At 44.8% G+C, this 14,201-nt stretch overlaps 1 protein-coding gene across 4 annotated transcripts in view; it reads left to right on the top strand.

Annotated features, from left to right (window-relative positions):
- Positions 1-13,941, top strand: part of fubp3 (far upstream element (FUSE) binding protein 3) — a 41,209-nt gene extending 27,268 nt beyond the window's left edge. Inside the window, exons 12-19 of one of the 4 annotated variants that reach the window (XM_088940279.1) lie at positions 1,290-1,431; positions 4,878-5,038; positions 5,575-5,648; positions 6,396-6,472; positions 6,903-6,971; positions 10,079-10,150; positions 10,970-11,100; positions 11,968-13,941. In XM_088940279.1, coding sequence (XP_088796405.1) covers positions 1,290-1,431; positions 4,878-5,038; positions 5,575-5,648; positions 6,396-6,472; positions 6,903-6,971; positions 10,079-10,150; positions 10,970-11,100; positions 11,968-11,976 — 735 coding nt within the window. In that variant the 3' untranslated portion in view covers positions 11,977-13,941. The remainder of the gene's footprint in view (positions 1-1,289; positions 1,432-4,877; positions 5,039-5,574; positions 5,649-6,395; positions 6,473-6,902; positions 6,972-10,078; positions 10,151-10,969; positions 11,101-11,967) is intronic. The other 3 variants (XM_088940280.1, XM_088940281.1, XM_088940282.1) reach the window with 3 other exon arrangements.
- Positions 13,942-14,201: the final 260 nt, after the last annotated feature.

The following is a 14,201-nucleotide window of genomic DNA, read 5'->3' as shown; positions in this document are numbered from 1 at the left end:
AATCATAAAAGCTGTGGTGAGGGGACCACCAGGTGGAACCAAGCCCATGAAGTCTAGTTTTTACTATGAAATGTAGAATTAAACAATAATTGCATGACACTGTGTTTACAAAGCCCAGGGACGTCCAAACAATTTGCGGTAGCATGTGACTGACGCCTTTGGGATACAGCAAGATTCCTACAGCTTTGAAAATGTTTGTACTGTGAAGCACATCACATTTTTACTTGGTGTAGATATCACTTTCTCTTTGAAAATAACCAACTGAGTTGCAGAATGAACTTGTACTTCCTAAGTTTTATAGACAAACATTTGTGTTAATTTAATAACAGCTAATCAATGTTACATGAACGTCTGCCATGCCTGCTGTCACTGCTATCTTATAAATATCAGTGAGTGCTGTGGACATGTTTTCTTCTGCATGGGTGAAGTATTGGTTTCCTGTAACACAAGCTTGACTGTTGCAGTAAATATCAATTATATATGCATCAACATGATGTCTTTACAATAGCTTCAGAGTGTTCCCTGTTTCAGAACTTTTTGTTCAGAATTTTATAGTTTAAGACAAAAAAGTTCTGGTTTAACCTAATTCACACAACCCTTAGCTTTCTTGCTCGGTAAACTGTAGTATTTTGTTTTCCTCATGAAATTCAACAAATTGCTTAGCTCTGCAGTCAGTCAGGTCAGTGTCTCTTGCTGTGCACTAAGTTAAGAGACCTACCAAAGCGCCCCTTGCAAAGATTCTGACTGGGAACTCGAATTCTTTATTAATGGAAAAACCACATGGCATTTTTAAAATGCATCCTTGAAAAGACTGGGATGCTGAGGTGTAAAATAATGTAGTATGTCAGGCTTTGTAATGAAAGAACATGCGAGTTCCAGGACACTGCAGTACAGAACCCAGCACAAGTTCTCAGTGAGCCCGGTGTGTGGTAGATAAGTCAGTGAGGATGTCTCCTTCGACGCTGTAGTTCAGTGGGAGTGAGCTCCTTACACAGGTGTACCAGCAGTTAAAACGGCAACTGGCTTCCTCTCTTGGGTCATCTGATCTGTTCATATGGCAGCGCATGTTAACCATACAAGTCAGAATAAATCTGAATGAAATGGACTGGTGACCACCCACCCACTGTAGCTTCATGTCCAAAATTCAGGGCTTCTCTTTTAAAATCCGTCTAGGGGATGTTCAGAGTTTACTGCAAAATTCTTGGATTTAAAAAAAAGAAACAATCTGTGAAACGAGTATGCCTTCCCCCCCCCCCCACCCCCAGCAATTTTTTTTTCCGCTTTTGAAGGAGCGGGATGGATTCGGGGGTCCGGGTGGTCCCAGAGGTAGAGGCCGGGGGCGCGGCGATTGGAGCCTTGGGGCGCCAGGGGGTCTGCAGGAAGTGACGTACACGATACCCGCGGACAAGTGTGGGCTGGTCATCGGGAAAGGTGAGCGCGTGCTTCGGGACCCCAGGAAACCTGCCTGAGAATCGGCGCTGCTGGTGTTGGAAGGAGTTTTGAAAGTGATTTGTGTTGGTTCTTTCCCCCCCCACTCTTGTTGTTGTAGCTGAAAACCAATTACTCTTCACAAACCAGATAACATTAGTGTAAGTTCGTTGTTTTACAGGTTGGAACTTCACCACCGAAGTACACTTTTCTTTCAGTTTGCACACTGAAGAAGTTTAGTGTAGAACAAACAATGATCTGTAATGTGTGTGTGTGTATATATACATACTGTACTCGTACGCCTATGTGATTGTGTCCGTGTTATGGAATAAGAGGAAGTTCAACTTGTGACACACGTAAAAACATCTTCTGTCCTTCGACAACTCCTGCATGTAATGAAACCATGAAAGACTAGTAGACTAAAGAAAAATGACTTCTGATCCATAAGCTCTGTTCTTGCTCCGGGTATTCGGAGAGTGGATGTCCTCAAAAACACCCAGCAAACTCTTTCCCATCACGCTGTCAACTTTTCAGCAAGTAAGAAATTCCATCTGTATCTGTGCTAAGAGGACAATTTTGAATGTGTGTGGAATAGGAGAGACAAACGCCAGTGATTTATGCATTCTTTTTGTTTTTAAATGTATCAAGTGATTTTTTTTTTTTGTTCATTGTATCTGCACGGTTACTTTTCTCTTAGGCCGATTCAGTTCAGAGAATTAAGTGGCTGTATGTGTTTTAATCCCTGCTGCTGTGCCTAAAAAGTTTATAATGAGTCACCAGCACATGGGTGGTCACCATAATTCCCTTTTCTTCACATATAAGAGCATATATTGCTCTTAAAAGAAAGTGCCATTCTTTCCCTTCCCAAAGCACTTAATGAGGGGGTAATGTGTGTAAAGTAATGTGACGTTAATTGTTAAAGGTTCATAATAACAGCCCTCAATCACGGGGAAGATTGCTCCCTACGTTTAATGAGAGTGGCTTTCAAGGCAATGGAGTCGAGTTAGAGAATGACAGAGTCGAATTAGCTTATTGGCTATTCATGTTCACTCTATTGCCTGCTATTTAAAAGTCATTGACCATTTGAAGATTGGCTGGTGGTGTGTGTATGGTGAAGGGGGTGTTTCACCTATAATAAAAACCACAGCAATAGAAATGTCAAGTACCTTCTGTGCGGAGAGGGGGGAACAAACAGACCCTGGTGCTTGGGGCCTCTTCCCCGAATTAGCATAAGAAACAGGGCAATATTGATGGAGAAGTCAGTGGGTCTGGGGCCTGTCAGCGCTGCTTTTTGGCGAGTTTGATTAATTGCTTTACGATGCTAACCCTGCTGTCACTGGGCTTTCTTCCCCATGTGTGTGCGTGGTGGCTCACTGGAGGACTGGGATTGATGGGAGACCTGCTGGTCCCTCCTGCCTCCCTGCATTAGTCCTGGGGCTCACCCTCCAACTTTACTGCCCCCCCCCCCCCCACCCCCAAAAAAACCCAACTCTTCTGTGGGGGGCTGTTTCTATGCTTTCCATCTTAAAACCCCACGAAGAGGACGGGCTGCCGAGCAAAAGTGGTTTTCCCATTTGCAGAAAAGAGTCCCAGACGTCACACCGCCCGTTGTCAAAACGTTAGGGTTTGGTTTTTGTTCATTCTCTCCTTGATTTTTTCTGGGGGGGGGGCTTTCTTTCACTGAGAACCTTGACAGCCTGTAAAGTAACCTTTTGCAAGCCGTTGCCCGCAACAGGCTTGCTGTCATTGCTTTCCTTCAACCCGGCTCAGGCTGCAGTTTCCTCACTGTGGTTTCACTCCGTCTGTCTCTGGTTCCCCGGCTGTCTGAGGGAAACACTGCTGGGTATTTTTGAATCCTTTGTTCTATAAAATAAAAGCAGCATTTTGGTTGTCCTCGTTCAAACCAGTTGCCTATATCCGGTTTCTCTGGATGAATTGTGTTCACCCGATGCCGTTTTTGTGAGCGTTGGGACATCGCGCAGCAGCCAGGCAGTTTGGAAATGTTTTGGCTGCCCGTTCCTGGGTATGGTTTCCCCAGGTCCAGTTAATGAACTCGTTTAAGAGCATTCTAGGTTACAGTTTGCTGGCCTTCTAAAAACCTCACTACCTCCTTAGTGCTGAAGAGGCACTCCCAGAAGCACCGTGGTGTCCAAGTGCATCGTACCGTCGCGTTTCGTAACGCAGCCAAAGGCAGAAAGCCCAGGCCAAAACGACCTAGGCCGAGATGTAAAAAGTTTTCTTTAACGGAGCTTTAATATAATTTCCCATCAATGGATAACTCTGTGAATTGAGTAGTGTCTGTTTTCTCTCTTTCACCTCGAGCTCATTATAGCTTTATTAATGCAGGGGTTCGATTTGGTTTACAATGGGTTAATGGCCTGGGGGCAGTCTGTTGAGCCCAGTGAAGGGGGCCGCAGGAGGAGGGGAAAGGTCGCGGGGGGTCGTGGAAGTGTCACCCAGAAGTGAACAAACATGTAATTGATGTTCGGACATCCCCGGCTTCCCCGCATCGCTGCTCTGCCTTTTGAACTGGGAGTGGGAGGAGGGCGGGCCGTGCCCTTATTCAAATGGAACGGAGCAAGAGGGCCGGGGAGCGAGGATGGAGATCTCCAGAGCCGGGAACATGCCCGAGAAGGATACGCTTTAATCAGGGTTTTTTGACGTTCCTTTCGCCTGGATGTTTAATTGCTCCCTTCCACACGTTCCGCAGAATGTCTTTATTTGCACTGCTAGTGTCCTTGAAATGCCTTAACTCGTGTAAGGGCAAGTGGATTTTTGTCTCCCGATTTTCACGGGTTTAAAAAAACCCCATTTGAAGTTGCTGTTGGCCGTTAAAGACCTACTTTAATGCTTCGAGGACAATTGGCGATAGTTGGCTGGATTGATTGACAAAGAAATCCGAAAGTTGCCCTTTAAACTATATAAAAAATGCAGCTTCAGTGACCAGTTTCTTGTTAAATTTTAATTCAGCGAGGGTCTTTTTTTCTTAAGGCCTTTAATGGGGTCAATAGAAGGTTTCACAACGGCAAAGGTCTGTGTTGCCTTTTGAGAAGTTTTGAAACGACTTCAAATCGGACCAGTTCTTGCTTTTTCGGAAGGCTGTTGAGCCCATTAGCGCGAACCTGAGTTTTTAAAACGTTTTTAAAAAATTCTGTGGTGAAAATGACGCTGGAATTATTCTTAATGGTTTAACAGCTTTTCTCTCCTCTATCATGAACTGTACCAGAGTGCTTTCAAACATTCAAGGACGTAATGAATTAAAAGTGCAAGAGATTTTCCGTGTCGATGGGGGAAATGAACATTCCTTCTTGCTGCTAAAATAAAATATTTTTTCATGGCCGATCCTCAGACATGAGCAGGGTTTCCGGTTTCCTGGACTGTCTCCCGTTCTGTTCCCAGTCCGCTCCGTGTTCGCAGCCTTTGAGCCTCTTTGTCGTGTCGTCACTCAGGTGGAGAAACGATCAAGAACATCAACCAGCAGTCCGGGGCGCACGTGGAGCTCCAGAGGAACCCCCCTCCCAACACCGACCCCAACGTCCGCATCTTCTCCATCCGTGGCACCCCTCAGCAGATGGAGCTGGCCAGGCAACTCATAGATGAGAAAATTGGGGTGAGAGCAGCTGAGCGTTTCCCGTCTCTCCAAGGCCAGCGCGCAGGTCGCAGAGATGGCCGTATTTCATTGGGGGTGCTGTTGGTGTAGGTATCGGAGGATTCTCTTTGAAACTCCCTGGGCAGGCAAGAAAATTACAGGTATCTCGCATCAAATTATGCCTGTGAAGTGCCTGCTGTGATAAGCTTTTGGAATACAGTTGTTGAAATCCAGAAGTGGGCTGGATTGCTTACGGATATAGGCTCCTGCTTTTGTTTTCAAGACGGTAAACTGCAGCTTCTCTTGCCAAGTTTTGGTACACCCGATCAAGCTGAAGGCTGGAACACCAGTGCTTTCGGGTTTTGATCCATTTTGAGGTGTAGCAGTAGGACTCCTTAAGCACAAAACTTCACAGGAAAAGCTGCAGTTCATCATCTGAGCGTTTTCTGAGTCGCCTGCCTGACTGTCCCAAGGATAGTCCCAAAGGCTCACCCCTTGACCTTTGCTGCACCTGCCCGTTCTATCACTTGACCCTCATCTTCTTTTTGACCCTGTAGGGCTCAGGGATGGGCGGAAACAGTAGTTTTGGCTTGAACCCCTTCACCCAGGGGCCGGCTACTCCCCACCAAAAGTAAGTACGGCCCACGTTTCATCCTCTCCTACAGTGTTACAGGGGACCTGCGGCACTCTTTTGTATTTCTGGGTTGGGAAGAATCGGCACTGATGAGAGCGTTTCAACCCACAATGAAAGTAAAATGTGCACAGTAACGTGTAAAACCTCCAGTTTGCATCACAAAATAAAGTTTCTAGGTATGCGCAGCACCATGTTCTGCGATTCAGAACGAGGCAACAAAACTTCCAGTGAGGTGAACTGATCCTATTACGTTGTAAAGAAGCAGGCTTCTGAATACCTCTTTTAATCTGATGTAAATATTGCTGTCGACTTCAAAACAGTTTTGCCAGCAAATGCTACATCTTAACTCTGCATTCCAGGTCACCTCATAAATTTCTGCAGTGAAATATCTGCTGCACAACCTGTGTTTGTTTGCGCGTACGTCACATTACATCAGTCATTACGGGGCCTGTTGAGAAGGAAGGGCTGCTTTTCACGGGACCTCAAATGCCAGTTGTAGCTCTCCTGTAAGACGCTTTCCTCCTCTGTGGTTGTTACCAGTTCCGGGTTTTGAGTGTAAAACGTTGCTCCAGTTTATTACGAATGTGGTGAAGCAGCACAAAACTCCAGAAATGCAAGGGTGGTACAGACGTTGAACTCGTCTGTTAACTAGTTCATATAGACCCAGAGACGGGGAGTCCTGTGAAGTTTCTGATTGCACTGTCTCCCCATGTTTCACCATCCTCTCCCCTCTCCTTGCCCCAGCGGACCACAGACATTCATGACGGGAGGATGGGGGACAACGTATCAGACGTGGCAACAGCAGAGCCAGCAGGACCCCAGTAAGTGCCTCTTTGACTTTTTCCCTGTGCCCTGCAAGGGGAGGGTCTCCGTTTCTCCCTGGCTCAGTACTTTCCTGCAGTCAGGACTCACCCTCGGCACCCTGTGCACTGCTGGATGCCAGACTGGCACAGAGAGACACGTGGACACGTGGGCTCACCTTGATGCTTGCCTTCTCTCCCTTTCCTTCCCTCTGTCACTGACGTTTCTGATGAATATCAGCTAGCAAAGCAATCTTATAAGCCCAGCACTTAGAGCTGCCTCCTGTTGGGGGGGAAAAAAACAGCAGCAGCAATGAAAGATGATGCATTTCTACAAAGTGAATAAGCAGCAGCGTTTGATCTGGTGCTGTTTTATGATGATTTAAGTATTTTAAAAAATCCTCATGCAGACTCCCTGTTTTCAAACAGTGTAATCTGTATTTGGTTACAGGTCACAATGGATCACAGACCGGACAGATGGACTATTCCAAAGCCTGGGAGCAGTATTATAAAAAGCTAGGCAAGTGCTGTGGAGAGCAGGCTCACGCATTTCTTCCAACCTGAATCCTTGCAGATGCAGAGGTTTGGAGCTGTAATAAAGCATAGGGAAGCAAAGAAAACACTGACAAGGCCCGTCCATGCACTCTCCATCCTCGTGTGAATGCTGCGCTCAGCTGCAAGGAGACATCCGCGTGCTGGGGAACGACAGCACAGCGCCATGTCTGCAGCCTGCCCTCTGAAAGGCATCGCAAGAGGTTGCGTTTCTGCCCCAGCAGGCCGGGGAGGGGAAGGGGGAAAGGTCAGGACTCCTGCAGGCTGTCACAACTGACCAGCCTGTTGAAGAAAGAGACCTTGGCTTCAGGTTTTTCATTCATGTGCCAGAGTATAACCCCACCCCCCAAACGTGCGCGCACACACACACACACACACCGCTCGGCACTCTCCTTGATCCTCTTTGACATCTGAGAGCACATCCCGGTGTTTCTGCCCTCTGCACACCATTCTGCCAGCCGTCAAGTTCGTTTCTGTACGTTCTGGAGAACGACAAGCCACATCGAGAGAGATCGGAGACAGTTCTGGTGTTTTGACGAGCCAGTGTGCACAGCAAAGATAAGATCAGATCACTTTATTGGCCATATATAATTTCTTGTGTTAGGAATTTCTTTTCTCATACCCCAGCTTGCTCTCCATGAGACACACAGACAGGGAGAGAAGCTGGGGGTCAGAGCGCAGGGTCAGCCATTTATACGGCGCCCCTGGAGGAGCTGGGGTGAAGGGCCTTGCTCAGGGGCCCAACGGAGTAGGATTCCTTTGCCGGCCACAGGATACGAACCGGCAACCTCCCAGCCACAGGCGCAGATCCTTAGCCACAGAGCCGCCGCACCGCCATCTTCACCCTAGTGTGCGAAAGTGGGAAAAATTCTAAGTCCTTCAACTTGTAAAGCCCCATGTGTGCCGACCTGAGTTATTTTTTTGTGACCATATTTTCTATTGGCGCTACACACGTTTTTGCGGTGTGTTGGAAAATCACGTGTTTCAGAAGCGATAATTTCTGGAAGTTAATAAAGCATTTAACTTCTCATGGGAAGGCCATGAAGAGGGCGGGTTTTGGAGTCGATTTCAACTTGAATTTGATTAGAGCCTAACGGGTTCAGGAGTGAACACGGAGGTAATACTACTCTTGCAGCAATATTCCTATACTGAAGATGTCCAGAAGCTCACGCCCAGTGTGTGGATAAAGAGTACAACAAGGGTCAGGTACTTGTGCAGGATTGCTGCCATGTCGTATTGAGTACAGGTCTCGCGTGTCAACCTTGAGTCGGATTGCCATCGATGACGCTGCCAAACCACTGGCTCCCTTTCAGAAGCGGCCGTGACCCTCTGTGGGTTTTTTTACTTCATATATGTGACTTTGCCATCACTGTTTGACACGCAGGACTGGGAATCGTCAGAATTTGACGGCCTCTGCTCTCTGATGGCCACCGATTTGTGGGTTTCGGCCGGCCAGCGGTCGTTCTCGGGTCGGTGGCATCAGAAGCCGGCAGCCTCGAGTCGCCTGGCGGCCCATCGGGCGTGAGTTCTCCATGGCGTCCTGTTTTGACAGGACTTGCAGTTGCTGCAGGAGCAATCCCGACATGTCATGGTGCTGTTTCCTGGCCAGGCTTGGGTCCTTCCTGCCAGTTGGCAGCAATGCTGACGCTTGGGGATGGGATTCAGGCTGGCAAGCCTGTGCATTGTCACCGCACACCAGCTGTAGATTTGCACGTTGGATATAATTATCAGTTGACGCTCGAGAGGTGGATATTGTGGGCTGTGGTGTTTCTTCAGCAGTGCCAGAGCCTGTCCTACTGTTGTCCCCAGATGGGAGAATCAGTTTGGGGTTCAAGATATAATTGCTTTTCCAGTGTGGCATTGCACGTGTTTCAGTATTGTGCAAATCTTAATTGTACTTGGCAATTAATAGTAATTAATTGCTTACACTTATATAGCGCTTTTCTGGACACTCCACTCAAAGCGCTTTACAAGTACTAGGGATCCCCTCCACCACCACCACCACCGGTGTGCAGCCCCATCTGGATGATGCACCAGTGCACTCACCACACACCAGCTCTCAGTGGAGAGGAGAGCGGAGTGATGGAGCCAGTTCAGAGATGGGGATTATTAGGAGGCCATGGTTGGTAAGGGCCAATGGGAAATCTGGCCAGGACGCTGGGGTTACACCCCTACTCTTTTCGAGAAACGCCCTGGGTAGTGCTGTTATATTGTGCTTCAGAAGAAATGTCAGTGTTTTTGAAAGTGCAGATTTTAGATTTTTGGAGAGTGTTGTGGTCAGTTATGTTTAATCAGTGACTGTTGCGCAAAGGCAAAGTTGCCTTGTTATTCCGAGAGTTGATTGTGCTCAACTGAAAGGGGTCCTTTAGTCGGGTGAAAATCCAGAAAGTAAAACCAAAGGAATTATCCTGCTGATCGAGACAACTTTGTGCTATCGGTACATTGGAGGCTGGACAAAGTCGTCGCACAGTCGCTGGCCATCCACGATGTTCACAGCCCGCGGTTCCCGGCCTTGCGGGATGTTACAGCCAAGCCCAGTGCGTCAGTGAGGGGGGGCGGTCTTGGGAGCCCGTGAATCACAACACCATGTCAAGATTCACCGGGAGGTCAGAAGGGACTTAAACCTCTCCACTGATCCAGTCCTGGGACCTCTCTTCCTGCCTCTTCTGTGGGTTGGTCCTGGCGCACGCCGTGCTGTTCGTGTGCGACAGCAGCTCCCCGATCCGTCAGTGGACAGGCGGTTATCCAGGCTCTGTGAGAGAAATTGCACAAGACGGCACCGGCAGCTTGAGTTGCAAGAGCCGCAGATGTGCGGCTTGTGTTACCTCTCCAGCTGTGGTCCCATGCTAATAACCTGTGACTTTCCGAGTGCACATGCTATTGATGAGCCCTGGTGGTGTCAATTAAATACCAGACTGAATTGACCTGGGTCATCTCGGTGCGGCTGGTAGTATCGTTTTCCAGACAGTCTTTGGAATTTGCTGCAGTTCTTTCTGACGCTCAGTGTGTATGTTCCAAAAGACCCGAGAATGCAGTCCGTCTCTTTTAAAGATGTCTGCTTTCTTCTGTGTACAGGCCAGCAAAGCCAAGCCCAGAGCACAGGCCCTGACTACAGCAAGGCATGGGAGGAGTACTACAAGAAACAGAGTAGGTGGCATGAAGAGATTTGTTACTGTTACTTTTCAGTTATCATGCAAGACTTGAGTAAATATTTATTATAGTACAGAGTATAACGGATAGTTTGGAAATGAGAGGAGGCAATTCACCCCATCTTGCACATTTGGTAGTACTTCATCTAAGAATCCCATCCAGCTGTTTTTTTTAAAAGAAGCCATGGTATCGGCTTCAACAACATAATTTGGCAACTTGTTCCACACCCCCACGCTTCTGTCTTCTGCTTTGTTTCTGCGTCGATTCTGAAGAAGTCGGTGGGGTTGCCTTCTGTCTTCGAGGATTTTAACTTGAATCAAGTCCCCTCATTGTCTTCTCTGTTGGAAGGCTTTTGTTCTTTTAGCAGGATCGGTTTAGGATATTTCTGGGGTAATGATGCAGATTTCTCAGTCCATGGTCTAATTTAAACGTCCTTTGATTTAAAGTCGACACTTTTGTCTTTTTATGCTTTCTCGCTTTGTCTGGGTGGCCAAGTGATGCTCTTGTGTGGCTTGAGGGTGCGGGGAGCACTTTCTTGAGCACATCTGTAGCGTCGCAGCCCTGTCGGTCGCTGTGGGTTCCCCAGCCCATTCCTGGTTACAGGAATGAGGTTCAAGGGGTTTTAAATAACGAAGGAATCTGGAATGAAGGGTTTTGTGAATTGACATTTATAGGCTTTGCTTCAGGTTTTCAAAGACTACCGTTTCATTTTTGGTGATCATAGTGTGTTTGCATAATTTTTAATTTATTTCTACCATCTGAAGCCGTTATCCAAGCTCATTTCTAAATAGTTCTGTGTTCTCTCTCCTGCACCAGGCCAGGCTGCGGGCCCTGCCTCCCAGCAGAGCTCTCCCCCAGACTATAGTGCTGCCTGGGCGGAGTACTACAGACAGCAGGGGGCGTACTATGGGCAGGGCACACAGCAGACACCGGCGCCAGGCCTTCAGGTACCACACTCCCTCCATCTCTTGACTCCCGGCGTGCATCTGGGACTTAGCAGTTCATGGAACTAACACTTATTAAATTTATTGTGCATTCCATGTTTAATGTTTTAAAAGCTGCGCTCACAGTCACTGAAACATCTCATTTATGTAATGACATAAATGACAATGAAACGGGGTGTAGTTTTGAATACGTTACCTTTGTGCTGCTTTGCTCGGCGTCGGTTTAGCCTGTACTAGTCCAGTGGATCTTGGTCTCCTCCTTGGTAAAGAGAACTCTCAAACACATTACCTAATTAATGCGTGCAACTGTATACTAGCTTATAAAGTGCATTATAAGCATGCAACAATTGCACGTAAATCTGTCACTTCTTGTATCTGGTCCAGCACTTCCATTCCTTTTGACAGATAATGATTGAGACTGGGTATTATAAATCCCTAGACAGAAAAATTGCAGGCTACGCCATTCCCCATTGTTCAGGCTGCATGTATTTTTTAATCTGCACAGCTGTTCGATTACAGTCATTAATATTTTGACATCCTGTGGGAAGCAAAATTGGGGGGGAAAAGTACAAATAAACTTCACAAACACCCTTAAATCTTAAGCAAAAGTTAGCAACCTTTCCAGAAATAACATGTCTGCAAAGGTTTTTTTTAATTGTAACAAATGCTGATCTGATTTTAGGACCCCATCTTAGCTGACTCAGAATAAATGAGAATTTAATTTCAGTTGCTGCATTGTCGTCTTAATCTTGGAAGGTGGATCTCTGGACAGCATTTATTTTTTTGGTAAATGCATTATCCCAGTATTTTCACAATAGCTTTGCGTTTCAACGCCTGTTTTTTTTTGTCTTTCCTCGTTTTTCCCCACAGGAACATTAGAGTGGATATGCTTTTGTTGAAGATTTTGGAATCAGTATGAAACGAAGAAAAAAAACCTTTTCTAACGGAGGTTTCTAGATTTGCAGCGCCTTGAAGACTTTTACTTTTTTTTCTTAGTGAGAAACACTAGCTGTAGAATGACTTATACAATTAAATACAAATTTCTAAATCAGGAACATTTAATTTTACTAAAACGGGACATCATTATATTCGAAAGGACAATTTCTGGGATTCTTTTTGAGCTGAGGAGAGGATTTGTTTCAATTGAGATTGAGACTCCATAAAGTACCCCGAAATTGTAACATTTCAGCAAAACGCAATATAATCTATTTTTTCTAGTTCTGTTGCAATAAAGTAATGACGGGCTTAGCAGTCTTGAGTAAAAATTGATTTTGGTGTGGGGAGGGGGGGACAAGACATGTTTTAAGAATGTGTAAATTTATGTGTAGGTTCCTTTTTTACATAAAACATTTTAATTCTGTGAGATGAAACTGTGATATTTTGTTACAGGAAAAAAGAATTCTTTTGTTACAAAATACCAGTATTGGTGTTTTACAGATGGCAACCAATTCTTAAGTTTATTCCTTTTATGTGTTCTATTTTCAGTGTCATTTTATTGAGCTCTGGTTTAAAAAGGTGCAATATCTTATTTCACTTTTGAAACAAAGATGATTTCTAATATTTTGACAGACGTTAACTGGTAGTTCTTAGATTCAACTTTGTTTTAGGCAATGGAAAATGTAACCTGAATAACTTTTATAATAATGATCCAATTGTGGGGAACGGGATTGCGTTTATTGTAAGTTTTGCCTTTGATATTGTGTTAAATTTTGTACAGAGATACTTGACGATATACCTTATTTAAAAGCTACAATTAAATCAAGCAGGATTAGTCATTAAAAGGGTCTCATTTTTACAAGAAGGACATTTCCAGTGTTTTTTCTGTGTATCGTAGGGATGGGGGGTTAATGGGTGGGTCTGTAGAATGTTCAAATATTATGAATGTGCTTGAGCTTCGAAATTTGATGTTGCATCTTGAGGAGGGCAAAAACCGTTTCAGGTTTTCGGTTTGTTCTGTACATTAACCATTCAAGACTGCTAAGCCTCATTTGGAACCTACCTGTGTAATTAATAGTAGTTTTTATATTTTAAGTATTAAAAGAGAAAACGTGTCTGTTATTTGGTACAACCTAACTCCCCAATGCTCCTATCCAGTACACTGTGGACTTCTGTGCAGTCCAATGCTATTGACTTTTTAATTCATTATTTTTTCTTTCTACTATGTGTGATCTAATATATGTCTGATTTATTAGTTAATATGGATTTAGTATTAACTGCATTGTGATAAATTTAAGTTGCCTAATGAAAAGGGATATTATAATTTCAATTGTTTAATTTTAGCATTTTTTCTCTCATGTGTACAGATAACTGTATTAAAAAGACAAAAAGAGTATTTTTTGCGTTTGTTGACCTGGATTTTTTTTCTTTAACACATTCCAATTTGAAATGTTTTTTTTTTCCAAATTATCCTTGATGCGTCCATCTTTGGGCTCCTGTGATTGGATTCACTTGGCAGCATGTTGTTGCTATATATATTATATAAATATTTCATTTTATTTTTACTCACACTTTGCCATTTTACTCTTTACGAATTAAATGTCCACAGGTCTGTCTTGTGGGGAAATGATACAGTTCTTTATTTTTGTAATGTTTTAAAAGGATATATGCCAACTGCTGCAGTCTGACACTTTTTTTTTCCCCTTGAGTTTTCATTGATGCTGTGTACCCTTGTGAGATTAAAACCAGAATGAATTATGAATTTATTAATCTTTCGGTGATTTTTACTATGTGAAATAGCCCTATGCATATGTATTAATCATGATGATTTTGTATTTAAATGATTACAGTATTCGATTTAATGACAAGTATGACACGAGAGGATATTAAAACTAGTCTATGACATTCCATGGTGTATTACACTGTCCTCTTATTTCATACTTCTTATTAAAACTTGGGAGATGTGTTCTGCAGTTATGTGTTCTTAAACCACAGAGGGCCCAGGAGCTGCGCTGGGACTTTAGCTCCATTGTTGCATGAGTCCTGTGTGAATGGCAGCCACACACAGAGCTGAAAGCGAGACATCAAGATTCTCCCCAAAAACACGGATCTGTTGAAGAATGCACATTTGTTCAGTTTACACAGCCTGTGTATTACCCATCTGTGCA

The sequence above is a fragment of the Atractosteus spatula genome, chromosome 23, assembly GCF_055471065.1.
Source record: "Atractosteus spatula isolate fAtrSpa1 chromosome 23, fAtrSpa1.hap1, whole genome shotgun sequence".
Classification (NCBI taxonomy): Eukaryota; Metazoa; Chordata; class Actinopteri; order Semionotiformes; family Lepisosteidae; genus Atractosteus; species Atractosteus spatula.
The sequence above is the reverse complement of the archived record's forward strand: the minus strand, read 5'-3'. Positions and strand labels throughout refer to the sequence as shown.